The sequence below is a fragment of the Rissa tridactyla genome, chromosome 3 (assembly GCF_028500815.1).
Source record: "Rissa tridactyla isolate bRisTri1 chromosome 3, bRisTri1.patW.cur.20221130, whole genome shotgun sequence".
Classification (NCBI taxonomy): Eukaryota; Metazoa; Chordata; class Aves; order Charadriiformes; family Laridae; genus Rissa; species Rissa tridactyla.
This window is the reverse complement of record NC_071468.1, coordinates 69,209,942-69,224,748: the sequence shown is the minus strand read 5'-3', so window position 1 is coordinate 69,224,748 and position 14,807 is coordinate 69,209,942. Positions and strand designations below refer to the sequence as shown.

Genomic DNA, 14,807 nt, shown 5'->3' with positions numbered 1-14,807 from the left:
GTCCTTGGGACACCACAGGCTTCTCTGGGTAGGTCAGCTCTCCTACCTTTGCTCCTTTTGACCCTTCAGCTAGAAGCTTTACTTTTATACTTGCCTCCAAGCCCAACATTTAAGACTAGATTTTCATGTTTGAGCGACACAGGATTAATTTCTCTTTCAGTACTTCTGCTTTTCAGTGAAGTCTCTTCTGATGCTTGGGAAAACTGCACTTTGGGAAGACACTAGTGTCTGAAATTTGTGAAAATATTTACTTTATCGCCAGGTAGGCTATGTGGGTTTCCAGGTGCCTGAGTGTTTTCGAGCCTTGCCAGACATGGGGATGAGGAGGAGCGAGACCCGGGCACTTGACCCAAGCTGCCAACAGGATTATTTCACACCATGAACGTCACATTCAATATAAATTAGAAAGTTTGCTGAGGAGTCTCTCTCTCTTCCTTGATGGAGGCCATCCTGAGATCTCCTTGTCCCAGTGACAGACCCTTGAGGCCTCCCCTTCCTCCCGAAGCCAGATATTTGCCGTCCACGGCTGGCAGAGCACACCTCCCTACCGGTGTAACTGGCCGAGCATAATCCTTGTGTATTTTATATTGGTATCGGGACCAATACCGGTTCTTTGGTGCTATTATTGTTAATTATGAAAGAATAATTGTCTAAACGACAATAAATTGTCGGACACCACTCTTCTCCGCGATCACAACCCCCGGGGCCGCCCGCCCCCGCCACGCCGTCCCGGCCCGCTCGCCTCAGCGGCGGGACCGCCGCTGAGGCGAGCGGACCGGGACGGCGTGGCGGGGGCGGGCGGCCCCAGGTGAGCGGCGCCGGCTCTGCCCGCCCCCGGCCGCAAGATGGCGCCGCCTGCCCCGCCCGGCCCGGCCCCCGCGGCGCGGAGGAAGGCAACGGCAGCCCCGGAGCCGGCTGTCAGCCGTGTCAGAGCCGCGGCGGACGGCAGAGCTACCCGCCGCGCCATGGAGCCGCAGGCACAGGGTGAGTCTCGCCGGGACAGAGCCGCTCTCCCCCGGGGAAGGGCCGCTCGGGGAGGGAGGGGGTGGAGGTGCCCCGCGGCGGGGAGAGGCTGAGGGGAAGCCGCGGCCCCGGGCACGGGCGGGAGGAGCGAGGGTTGAGGTAGCCGTGAGAGGCTCCCCGGCACCCCGCTGGCCGTGGCGACCCTGCGCTCAGCGACATGGCCCGGCCCGGCCAGTGGAGCCTCCTCCATCCCGCCCGGGGCTCCCTTCGGCTTTCCCTATTTTACTCTATGGTTGGGGGGAGCGGGGGGGTGACGCGCCTGTTCTCCTCCTGCTGGTTCTGGGGGGTTTTCCCCGGCCAAGTAGCCCGGTTACAACTTGGCGTGAAGTTAATCTCCGTCAGGGAGTGGGGTTCTCGTTGCTTGTTTAAAGTAGTTTTGGGTGAAGTGTCCTGCCCGGCCGCCGCCGGGGATCCTTTCCCCGCCGGGCTCCATCCTCTGCCCCTCGTGGGGGGGCGCACAGGGAGGACGGGGCCAGCCCGTCCCCAGACCCCAGCCCTCCGCCTCCTCTGGGGAGGCTGCGGCGTGACAGAGAGGCACCTCCAGGAGCTGTGACCACCCTCCCCCGGCTGGGCTCCCCCCAGAGCCTAGACGAGCATAAAATGGGATGTGCTAAAGCACTCCTAGTCTTGCAAACCCGGCTTTCTTAATTTGAAGCGAACACTTTTCTTTTTCTGTTGCAACAGATATGCTTAAGTTAGCTATTCCTCTCTCTCTGGGTAAAGTTATTGGCCTGCAAACAACAGAAGAAACTTTTAATGCAAGGTTTAGATGGTGTTTGGGTCAACCTAAGGTATTTAGGATCCACAGATCTTGCTCGGCTTTATGGTCTTGCTTCTGTTTTCTGAAGAACCTTAAGACTTTGCCACACATGTCCGTAAGTCAACAGTACTAAGCAGGTGGTACAAATATTTCTGCAAAAGCAGAATGTTTAGAAACCATTTTATGTCATCCATAAAATAGGGCGATGAAGTAAGGGGGGAGACATACACTCATGGAAAGTGACAAAATAGCCTTCTGGAATAGTTAAAAACTATCTTAAACCAATACACGTAAAAGAGGCAAATGTTGGTTGCAAATATGGTTGTACATAAAGGAATACAGTGGGAAGTTTGAGTTCATGATGCTTGTGAAGGAGAAACACCACGCTTTTGCCGGAAAGGCTATGTGCTGTCCTAATGGATACAGGGCTGAAGCTGATTGGCAAAATAAATAGATGGGTGGCTCGGTTCCTGAGGCTTTTAAAAGTCAAGGTTAAGATTATAGCTAAGACTGTTATTTAAACTAATTTTCTGAATACATCTGTACAGATACTACAGTGAGAGCCCCTGTTCTTTAAACAGGAACTTCATACAGTAGAGGATTTGATCTTTTCTTCATTTTTAGAATTGATAGAAAACAGTATCTCATTCTAATTAGCCACATAGTGATATATATGCATGTGAATTTTTTTTACCTTCCTTGAGTAGTAAGATGAATAAATATGTTCTCAGTACACGTTAAAAATTCTAACCAATAAATGTGTTTTGCTAGTGTATGTTTTGGTCAGCAACTCTGTTACTGTCACAGGCCTTTAATAAATTATTCTTCTGGATGAATATCTATTGGATGGTAAGAGACTATAAAAGCATTTTGTACTGCTTAATTTTATCTAATTAGGGATTCTTAGCCCTTCATTTTTTTGCATGCAATTCAAGGAGCTCGGGAGCTTTTTTTTTTTTTTGGTAATCTTAAACTCAGTTGACAGACACATATGGGACTTTTCAAGGCTATACTCAATTCTTAAGTCACTTCTTTCTTCTGTTTCTCACCTGTGTGCTTTATTTCTACAGTTTCTCAGAACAATCTCCTACTACTTAAAAAAAATATCTTTGTTACATTAGCAATACAAGCTAAGATTTTTTTGTGGTAGGTATTTGCATGCCAACAAACCTTTGTTCCAAAATGTCCCTCTTTCCTTCTAGACTTCATTCAGTGCATGCTACTGCAGTTATGGAGCCTTGCTGACAAAAAGAATGTAACCTGTATGTGTCTAATGCAGTTGAATTCCATTAAGTACATCTAAGCACTGACCAGAAATCACAGTTTTTCAATCCCACTATGCAATTTGCAGAGCATAGTTGTAGGAGGTTACTAACAAAACAGTAGCAATTTGCTTGGAAAAAACCTCCACTTCAAGTACCTGCTTAAGCAGCAGGAGAAATGTGTATACATTTTAATGAGTTTATGAATTGCTTCTAAGGAACCTTTAGATGCCCACAGAGAAATGAATCCTGAATGGTTTGTTCCAGTGTGCTCTGCTGGGAGACTGCATTCCAATTGAAAAGACAAAGTAAAAGCTATAAATTTGAAAGCACTGTCGAGTTTCTCATATTTAGCACTTTAAAGATTTTCTTCAAAAGGACTTTTCTACATAATTGTGTGGTTTGTGCCATTTTATATTGTCCTGAAGGGAGGCTATGCCTGAGTAGATCAATTTCGTGTTGAAGAAATGAAGGATTTCACATGCAAGGATGAAATGTAGATTTCTTCAGAGCAGGAAAATAATTTTTGTCAGCATTTTTACATAGCAGCAAGAACCAACCTCATAAATCTTAATGCAACTGTTGACAAAAAAAGAGTATTGTTAGTGTAACTGTATCAAGGTACTGCATAGAGGTCACTGCTAACATCAGGAGTTTCTGTGTGGTTCAAGGCACAAAATAGCATCTGTTCATGCCCCAAAGACTGTGAAAGTTACATGCTCTGATGTTGATCTTAAAGCAATACACAGATTTCATGGACTGAAACGGAATTACTATTATACTTAAATATATTGAATATGTCTTGCAGCATTCAGTCTAACTAGATGAGACAGTCTACCAGACAGAGAGTAACAGTAGTTAAAATTATTTTCTAAAGAAATAACCCTATGTTCCATGTAGGCAAATTCATATGTGTAATAAAAATCACAAATTGTGCTTTACAGAAATTGTACCTTTAAGCCTCTTGGGTTGCTTTTATCTTTGATAACTTTTTCCTCCTAATGGTCCCAGAGCTAGCTGATCCTGGGAACACACCAGCTATACTTATACTAGGTGCTAAACGTTCCATAAGGGCGTATTTGTTTTCTTTCCTGTGGCTGCCAGTTATTTTAAAGTGAAAAGTTTGGAAGTCTGAAGAGCACTGTTTCTCTCTGAAAGACAGGAAAATCAGAACTGTGTTATTTCCCTCTCATGGTACTCATTCTGCTTCATTGTCAATCTACTACAATCAATCTTCAATCAATCCTTCTACTCAATCATTCAGATTAACTGACTATCCTGCATAGTCCTGCTTTCTAGTTTTAACTGAACATCTTCTAATAATGTCAGTGCCATGGCTGTCTTCATCTGTCTTTCATCTGAGAATCCCATGTGACTTTTAGCACTGGAGCTTTGGTCTTTATACATGTCTCTCCTTTAGCAATACTTCTCCCTTTTTTCTTGTATCCAGCTATAATTGTACCTCCTTCTTTCTCTATCCTGTCCGGTCTTGATTGTTTCACTGATAAAGTTTGATGCTTTCTCTTCTTTGCCCCTTTACCTACCTAGGTAGGTAGCTCAGCCAGCTTCTTGCACTTCCAGCCTCCGAAAGAGTTTTTGAGGCATCTCCCTATTCTAGCATTTCTTCTTACATCTGTTTCTGACAGATGTTCTGTATCCTCTGCTAGTTGAGCATTGTAGCCGTAATAGCTTGCTGTGGTTATGCATACACCTGTGAAGTATTGTGGTGAGAGCTGTATTTAGTTCAGATGTTAGACTCCTCCTGGAGGCCTATGTCTTGTAGGTCTGCAGCGATGCACTGCTTTCCTCTGCTGCGTGCAGCTGACGTGCTCCATCTGTGATCCTCAGGCCAGTTGCGTTTGACATGTGAGGTTACAGAGCCGAGGAGCAGCACCTGGGCATGTGCCATTTGGCTGGAGCTTATGATCAGAAGAAAATCAGTAGAAGTTGCAGCATTAGCCCAGTGGCCCTCTCCCTGCCACAGTGACACCTGTCATCTCGTAGTCAGATGATCTGAGGTGTCCCATGGTGGCAGACAGTGGTGAGGAGTTTTATGTTACCTGTGATGTGGGGTGCAAGACTCATCAAAACAGGGCATTGGCAGCTTGGTCAGCATTCTCTTTCCCTTTCTCCTCACTAGGTACTCATGTGGTTACTAATACAGATATGAATCTGGATAGTCAGTCTCACAGTGGGGATAAGGAACACACGGAGATGTTACTTCACTGCAGCAGTGCTGTGGCCGTCACTCCAAAGCACAGTCTTACTGGAGAGGGCAGCATCTTCCCTAGCCTCATGTTGGGGTTGGTGGCTTTACCAAGGAGCGCTGACTGTTTTGTTTTGTGTTCACCTTTTCCTTAAGGGCAGAGTAAAACTAGTGACTTGGGCCTGATTGTTCTATGATAATAAAATCCCTCTGCTTGGATAAGTCCGTCAGCACACAGGTTGGCCAGCGTTGTTATACGTGAGAAGATGGGAAGGATAAGGCAAGGGGAACCTTAGTTTTCTTGCCCAGCAGCAGCTACTAGTTGCTTCCATTGTGAGAAGTGCATTTACGTTCCCCACCTGTCTTTGCAAGGAAAGTGCCTGGCTACGCGTGTTTCTGAGGCTTCAAGATTCACTCTTGTTAACCAGGGGTTTGTGCTGTCTCCTTACTGCCCTCTGGGGCTCACCCTTGTCCTGGTAGGGAAAGTGGGAGAGAGCACTTCCCAAATGGTCAGGTGGATATCGGGGTAGTTGAACCAGCCTGCGATAACCTGCATATTTGACTGCATGATGGAAGTCTCAGCTGCCTTGTTAATAAGATCACATGAAGATGAGGTCAAGTGAAAATGGTAGGGTTGTAATTTATAATAGGATTCTTAAAAATTTAACAAGAGTGCCCAGAGCTTGAGATAATTGCTCTTTCATCCTTTTTGTACTAAAAGGAGGAAAAATACATGCATGGAATGAGTTATCGGTATATCACATTTTAAGCAAATAAATGTCTGAAATCAAATGCAGTGCTTCTGTTTTACCCTTTTGAACCTGTACTGCTTTCAGCTTTCTGACACTTGCCACAGGATGAAATTCAGTTTGCTGAGGCTGAGAAAATTTCATGCTGCACAAGAGAACTGAGAATAGAAGACAGTGGGATTTGGGAAAGAGATAAGAGATACCTTCTCTAAAATCTAGGTCCAGTCTTATAAAGCATTGTAACTTTGCCAGGTTTACAACCATGAAGATACAAAATGCAGAATGCACAAACTCAAACACATCAAACCCTAAAACAGGTTTTTAAATTCTTGCTCTCCTTTTTTTTTTCTCCTGTTATCTTCTTATTTGCACAGGACTGCTGGTGTGAGTCCTACTGTGAGGCAGCACAAGCGTATTCTGAGTTTGCCCTCTGTCAGTGTTCTCAAGTGCGCTAGTGGAAAGATGATTCTGCTGGTGGTGTTCTGATGTGCCTCGCTGACTTGTGCAGTATAGTACAGAAATGCGTGGAACTTTTGAGGTGCTCTGCTTAGGCCATGTGCTGTTTGAAGGTCAAGGATGTGGCACAAGCTTGGCAGAAGATTGCAGATGGGTTGAAGTATATTCTGTGTGGCTGTATTTAGAAATTTAGATATTGGTTAGTAGCTTGGTTTGGCGTAATCCTGGAGTTTAGGGTAAGAAAGGCTGTAGTCAGCCTTTGTTTCAGAATGTGTTTTAAGGGTAAAATTAGATCTTTCTTACTAATCACAAAATACCTCTTGGGGTAATATATGAGATCTGGGCAGGCTAGTTTTGTCTGATTTTATTTGTATTTCATAGAAATGCACAGCGGCAATACCAAATTTTAGAAATGTAGTGTGCGGTAGTCATATCGCTGCTCTCTAAACTGGGCTTTTTTGCTGCTTCAGTCTCTAAACCTGTCATGTACGAGAAATTGTGAGAGGGAACTTACGAATCTGGATTCTAATATCAGATGTCACACTGACCTTCTCCAAAACCTTGGACATATTAGCTGATTTGTTTGATTCACTAGGTCAGAGGTAATGCTGGTTAGCTATCTTTGAGATCCATGGATCAAAATCATGTAATAGCTAACTAGACTATCATCATTACACTTCTGCATCCATGGCATGGTTGAATGTTGCAGGTGGATAACTGTGAAAGGCACAGTCACAAGTGTTTGCACTGCACTTTAACACTAAATCTCCTTTTCTTTCTTTTGTCCTGTCTCTCATTCACTCTCTCTTCCACTTTGTAAAAATAGGTGGGATGTCAGCAGTGAGGATCTTTCTGCAAATGTTCTTATCTGAAAGTGTAAACAAATTCAGGAATGTGACAAATGTGAAGTGATAGTGCCACAAGTACCATCTTATCTTGATGATAAAGGTCTTACACTGAGTCTCTCATTTTCCCTCTCCTGCTTGGCACACTGTACCTTTTCTGTGCTTGTAGGATTTAAGCTCTCTGGATACTAAAAAGGGCTTCTAAAAGGCTGTTCTTGTTAATTATTTCTGTGCAGGATTTCTTGAATTTTTTGATTCTTTTTCACTTATTCCAGTAAGAAGGTATTGTATTTATATTAACGGCATGGTAATGTGAAGGATCCGTTACTGGATCGCCAAGCAGACAAGAGAGTTCCCACTGCAAACAGTCACATAAAACACTAAGAGTTTTGGTATTTTCTCCACACTATCTGTCATTGAGTTTTCTTATGTAAGGCTGATTGCTGAGAGACATCTCATCTTTGCAGCTGAAAGCCAGGGCTTTTACAACAACCAAATAAGAATAATACAGCAGTAAAATTTATAAAGAGAGGCTTATAGAAATACGGAAAAGTCATGGTTATGTGTGTGTATCCTGTGGCCAGATAAAACAGCTTCTCTCATTTAGTCTGTTGTCCAACTAATGGACTTTCAGATGCTTAGGAACTATGTAGTCAGGGATCCAGTTCTTGGGCAATTTTTACATCTTTGTTTCTAGTCACTGAAGGAGAATCCAGGGAGTTCGGAGAAGCAGGTAGTGCGTGTAAGATCAGAAGGAGGTCTAACATCCTGTGTCACTTCCAGAAAAAGGAAGGTAACACTATGCCTTGAGCAGTCGGTTCCTTCTGAAGCAAGGAGGGGTGTTAGGAAAAATGCTTGCTTCTGGGTTTTTTTGTTCGTCTTCTGGGGTTTGTTTTTTGTAAAGCTGTCCTGCTATCACCACTAATTTACGTTAGCATGCTGTTAGCCTCGCTGTCCACCAAGAACCTAGTCAGTAAAGTGTTTTGAAGTAATGAAAGTACTTCAAATGTGTAATGGAAAGCAGTCACTTCTCAGCTTTGCTTTTCTAAAGGCAAAATTAGACTTTTAATGTTTTTGTAGGATAATAGAATTTAAAGTACTTTTAGCAACAACAGATCCTCATAGTGCAAACTCAAGATTCAGCGTTTAGTATAACAGAGGAACTAGGGCTCTAGTGGTGCTTTTGGCAAGAAGAGACATAAAATTACACTCTGAAAACATTTTTGATATTCATGCAAGCATCAAGTGTCTATAGATATGGTGTTGGTTTTCCCAGTAAAAAGTGTTTGCACAAAATGTTTTTGTAGCAGGCAGTGCAGTTTATTTTCATGTGCTTGCTTGCTGGAAGGGCTACATTTGTTTGCTGGGTCAGTAAAGTTGTTATTTGCTTTCCAGGCCCCAAGGGACCAGATCTTGCCTAAACTATTTCTTCTTTTGAGAACCATTCTTTCTGGTTGTTTTTTTTTTCTTTCCATTTGTACAATTCAATTTCTGCCTGGGTTCTGCTCTAGCTTGTGAAACACCATTCCTCTTTAGCCATCCAAATACTTGAGTTGTCCCTCTTTAGCACCTGTGCCACACTTTAAGCTGTATTTAATAATTGCCTAATAAATAAAGTTATTAACTTATAAATTGTAAGTGAAGTATGGAAAGGATGATTAAAAACTATGTATGGTGTGGACTTAAAAGGCTGCATGATTTATATTCTGTAAATATTTAAAAATGCTGGCTGAAAGGAGCCCATGCTTTTCATGTTTGCTTCTTTGGTAAAGAGTTAGGTTTTTCTGTGTTCGTCTGTTTGTTCAGGTAGTTCTCTTTTCACCAGTTTCCTCACCAGGAAATTGTCTTGCCACCTGGGTGGAACTAAGGTGGTACAGGTTTGTGGTTACTAAAAGGTTGCTTATAATCAGTTTAAAAGTTTAAAATACTTTTGCATAATTCCCTTGCAATAATTGTTTTCATTGTGCTTTAGGTGGATTTAGTAATAAATTGTCATGCTGATGTTGGCTCAGGCATTTTAGGTGCTTGTCTAATTCCTCTTTCTATGCTTTACACTTTAATTAAAATGTTCTTAACTCCACTGAATAGATCTCAGATGGGTCACTCTAGGAGATGCTGACAGATTTGGAGAATGATTTGGAGCAAGTGTGTTTAGTTAGAGTATATTCTGAGGCTTCAAATGCTTTATGTTCTTTCTCTGCTGGGTTGGTGCATGCTAAATTTTTATTAAAAAGTGATCAGAGGTAGTTGTATTTAAACACAACCAGATTTTCCTTAGAGACAAGTAAAATGTATGTACATTACAGAGTTAGAGGGGCAATTATGCCAGGAACAGAAGATTATCTTCTGTTCAAAGTATTTTAATAGGCAGATGGCAGCTATTAACTTATTATTGTGGGAGGAAGGAATCAAAGTCATAATCAGGGAGAATGATGTTTGCCATGTAACTAAACTATATAACCAGTGCTGTACACTGTTATGTGTATATGAGAATACTGAAGAACCAGTGAAGCCATGTGGTCTTCCAAGGGTAAATCCTTCAGTCATGTTATGGGTCAGGTGGTGCAGAAGCTTTGATAGCAAAGAAAAGATGATGGTGAAGAAGGAACAATTATTTGAACAGCCTGACTGATTTAAAAAAAAAAAAAAGGCTGCTGAATAATGTCATTCATATAAACTGAATCACAGTGTGGTTTTGAAGATTTAAATAGGGTCTTTGCACAGTTAAATAACAGATATTTCCGAGAAACTGGAAGTCAAATACTACAGGTAGAGGAAAAAATATGTCTCCCCTTGTGGTTTTAAATTGCTTCAAAAAATAGAGAAGCATAGATAATAGGCAATATAGATGAAGTCTGCATTGATCACAAGGAATAAAGAAGAGTATGTAATGGTAATAGTTTGTACCCATTCGAGAGAAGTTCAAAGATGGGAACTAGATTTAGACATAGAATTAGAAGGCTGATTGGTTGTGTCCAGCTCCGCACAGAAATACGGTGCGTCAACATGTCCTGAAAGGGGAGCAGCAATATTCTGGTCACAGTTACCAGTGCTGCATGTGGGAATCAAGGACAGGGGAAGGGTAAGAGAATAAGATTTTGACAATTGAGTTGAATAGGGATGAAGATGTGAATGGAAATTATTAGCAGAGATGCAAGCATTGGAATACTAGTTTATTTCAGAAGGTTGTGCTATGTCCATCCTGCAACAACATCCTCAGAAAAGTCTTCTTATGTAAGGTAGTAGAAGAGCGAAAAGAAGGCAAAGACCATCTTGAGCTCTCTTTCGAGACCTTCTTAAGGTACCAGCTTTACAACAGGCGTGATAACAGACTGGGTGATCTGTATGGATTAAAGTAGAGGTTTGAGTGATGTTCTTGCCACTGAGTGTGATCTAGCGCAACCTCAAGGGTGTAGCAATTCGTGCCACGCACTTAGCTAAACCCCTTCCTTTTCTTACCTTTTGGCCTGCCATTACCTGTGTCTGGAGCAGCTGTCAGAGAAGCTTGACCCACTATGGTTCAGGGCTTGTCTTCCCTGTTGATCTTCAAGGAGGAAAAAACCATGCTGTCTCTGTGACAGCTGCCATTTTGGCTGGTACTTGAGGGTAAATCAGGGACCTCAAAGGCTGAGACAGTACAGTGTGGCTGGAAGTGCCAGTCTTTGTCTCCTAGTCTGATAATTAGCCAACCCTCCTGTGATACAGTCATTTGTGTAACTCGGGCTGACTGCAGAGACTTGCCTCCTGTCTTCAACCTCTACCCAACAGAAGGAAAGGCCAAGAAACCTGTTTCTATGGGAACTTCACAGATACCCAGGGCCCTAAACCCCAGATGTCTCCACCCACAGCCTCACTAAGCAAACACATTTCTTTGTAATGGCATGCTACAAAACACTGAGTGGGCAAAGCCACAAAATTAATGATGCCAGAAACTCTGAAGGCCAGAATGTGGAGTTTAAGATTAAGAGCAGAATAATAAATACCTCATTTCACAGTTCAGGGTGTTGGCAAAAAAAAAAAAACTGGAGGAAAAACAGATGAAACTTTGAGTAGAACAGGCCCAGCTAGATGGTGCTATTCTGATTGAGGAGTATTTTGTGCGGCCTGTGTCTAAAGAATTGAATGTCACGCTAACTCCAAATTCCAGATTTATCAGAGCAACCCGCTGCAGCAATGGCTGCCTACCTGCAAGGCAGGGCATTTGCAGGAAATGAAGAGGCACAAATTAGAGCAGCTTTTCAATATACTTGGAATATGTGTTTTAACAAATAAAAATGTGGTTTATCTTAAACAAAGGGCCTGTGGAAGGGAATACATGGCCTTTGTCTCTGGTAAAATGGATTGTTTTCAAATAACATTCATACAAATCAGCTTTATTTTTATTGGTTTTAAATGGGAATGCAATTGTGTTGCAGGTAGATGCATCCAAGAGTAGGCGAAGTTTGTTTAGGGAAGCCTGGAGGAGGTCTACGCTGTCAGATAACCTGCTTTAGGAAGGCAAGTGCCCTGGCGCAAAGTAGCTAGTCTTAATTACGAAGGGGTAAAAGGGTATTGCAGCCTGAAGCAGGTGGTGCTTACACACTGGGGGGGGGAGGATGCAAGACATGCCTCCTCTGAGGACCATGTTGATTCCCTGCCTTTTCTTGGTGGTGGTGAGCTCTTACGTAGCCTAACATAAACATTTAAGAAAAACTCAGGACAGGAACTGTGCCTTTATCTCAATTTAGTGAGTGATTTATTGTTGTTAATTTATAATTATGATGCTGCCTACAAAGCTTAGTCACAGCTCATGGACCTTTTGCATCAAGCAGTATGCAAAAAGACAGTCCTGGTCCTTAAAAACGAGATATTTACTCTCCTGATGTGAGAGATTGAGCAGATGTAGGGAAGGATAATTTGTCCCTTCTCTCTCAGCATTCCTAAATGTGTATTTTAGTATATGTAACAATGCTGAGGCATTTAATCTGTATTAAAGCAATGGGAATAATGAATTTGAGCCTGAAGAGAATAAGAAATCTGTTGTGTGACCAGTTATAATTGTTTCCAATGTATTTTCCCTAGTAAGTTTACAGGATCAGAAGTGACACATCTGTCTTACATGTTGAAATAGCTGGATGGGGGTGTGGGGAAAGCAAAGCAACCTGCTGGCTGGAACAAGATTTTCCTCATTTTTAAATTAGACTTATAAAGATCTTGTTAGTTATGTGTTTTGTGATCTAAATGGTACAAATTATAGCTACTTGAAGAATTTATTTTTTAATTAAAAAATATAATATTATCACTTGCAGCACAGATACTTTGTTGGAATTTAATTGAGGAGGCTTGTGAGTTTAACTATACTGCAGTTAGATTGCTATCTAGTGATATTCTTTTGCACCTGGCTTTAGAAAAGTACAATAAACCAAACCTTTCTTAGGAGAGAAAGGTTATTAAATCCTGCCATTAAGATTCTGTGATCTTGATTCAGTGAAGCAGATGTGTGAGCTTAATTATACAATTGGTGGAATTGCAGTCACTTCTACCAGCTGAGGATGGGACCCAAGGTGCCTGTCTATTCTGAGATTAGAAAAATGTACCTTTATGTATTTTTAGTGTGAAAGGGTGGGTTTAAGAAATTTAACTGACAACTTCCACCTCTGACTGCCAGCATTTCCATGTCATCGCTCTTATCTTCCCCTACATTGCTTTTCTCTAGTCTGATTATATATGCTTTATTCCTTCCTTTGTTTTATGCAGTCTGTTACAGTTTCTAGAGTACCTTATTTGTAGAGAACAAGTCTCTTTTGTGACTCAGTGCCATCTACTTTCTCATTCCCTATTATTCCATCGTGACTTCATCTTTTTTCTTTTTTTTTCCTCCTCTGCCTAAAGAAAGAAAAAGAGATGATAACCCTTCCACTTGTGGCATCTTTTTCTTACCCTTGACCTCACAGAAAGTTGTGCAGAATGATCAATAGAAAGCACAGTAAGTGGTACAATACTGTCATTACTTTCAGTATTGACATAATAGAAAGAGGCATCTGCTGTCTTTAAATTGTTACAAAGCAATTGTTGTGAAATGTATTTCCATAGCTACAGCTTAGAAAGCAATGTCGCCCTTGTCTTCCCCAGGCAGGCAGGATTATTATTTTCTACAAAGAGAGATAGCTGTTGGATACAATTCATAAGATCATGCCTACCGAGCATTTTTGGATCTTTCAAATAATTATTTTGTTTGGAAGATCAGTTCTTAGGTTGAAGCTTGGTACCTACTTTTAGTTAGTGTTATATATATTTTTTACTATGATTGCTATTCTTACTTTTATCCACTGCATTTCTATCTTTGGGATGATTATCAAACTTACCAATGTGTATGGCTTCTTGGTGCAGTGGCCAAGCTGTGGAGTCTGTTTTCTGCCAGCTATTCGTGTGTAGATTGTAACTCTTTACTGGCATAGATTGGCAGCTGTGTTAATGGCTTCTGGGGGAAAAAATAACAGCGAGATCCTCAATGTATGATTAATTTCTTTTTATTTTACTAAAACAGAGAAAAGAATTAGCACACTACGACTGGCTGTTTATCCAGGAGCTTTGAATAAAAGTGTTCCTTTGTTTGGAAACCTGCCAATCTATCTCATAGCGATGCATAGATTTGTTATTAATGTCAGGTTTTGCAAAGGTTAAGAGATGGAATGGAAAGCTATAGCAAGGTCTGTAACGAGCTGCTCCAGGGATGACTGGGGACACTTAATCTGGGATGGTAGACTCTGTCCTACAACTCTTGAACACCCGAAGGCTGTACATCCTTCCTCTTCTTGACACCACCCCCAACCCAAAGCCCAGTAGAGAGAGGAAATGAAGACACTTGCCCATCCATGTCTCTCTTCCAAGGAGCATACTCAGAGGAAAAGAAAGATTCATCCCCCACAGTCACAGGAATTAGAATCTACAATTTTGTTTAACGTTTACACTTTTGATCTGCATGACCTGTGTGTCTTGAGTTCTTCACTCTCTGAATCAAGATGAACCCAGCCTCTAGTTTTATTTTCCAGTCATAGCTTCAAAATCAACCTTCCTTCTGTCCTGTAGGAGAAAGGTGGGCTGTGTGGTAATGTCTAGGCTCATGAAGTTCAGACTTGTCCACACTTAGAACCAAACTCAGAAGGGAAGATCTTCCTTCAAGTAGCCTGTTTTCTAGGTGAATCCTCCCATAGTAACTTCCAAGTGGAAAAAATCATACTGGAAATCCTCACAATTTTTAATAGTTTTTCTGATCAATATAGTTATTTACTGTACGTGCTTCTAGTCCCTTTTTCCCCCCTTAATCTCTATATCTGGCATTAAGACTACATTATAAAGAAGATCAAAGACACTAATGCAATGTCTGGACAGTTCCTTTGTTCTACTTACCATTTCATCCCTTTGAAGACTTAATTGCAATTTAAATTTGTAAACAAGTGTTTTCCAATTTTAAATAAGAAACAGTTCTGTTCTGCTCTGCTGTTAGCTGCAATATAACAACATGGC

At 41.7% G+C, this 14,807-nt stretch overlaps 1 protein-coding gene across 2 annotated transcripts in view; it reads left to right on the top strand.

The window, feature by feature from the left end:
- The first annotated feature begins 903 nt into the window (after positions 1–903).
- The window catches only part of TPD52L1 (TPD52 like 1), a 59,156-nt gene continuing 45,252 nt past the window's right edge, over positions 904–14,807 (top strand). For both annotated transcript variants that reach the window (XM_054196809.1, XM_054196810.1), the window contains exon 1: positions 904–984. In XM_054196809.1, coding sequence (XP_054052784.1) covers positions 966–984 — 19 coding nt within the window. In that variant the 5' untranslated portion in view covers positions 904–965. The remainder of the gene's footprint in view (positions 985–14,807) is intronic.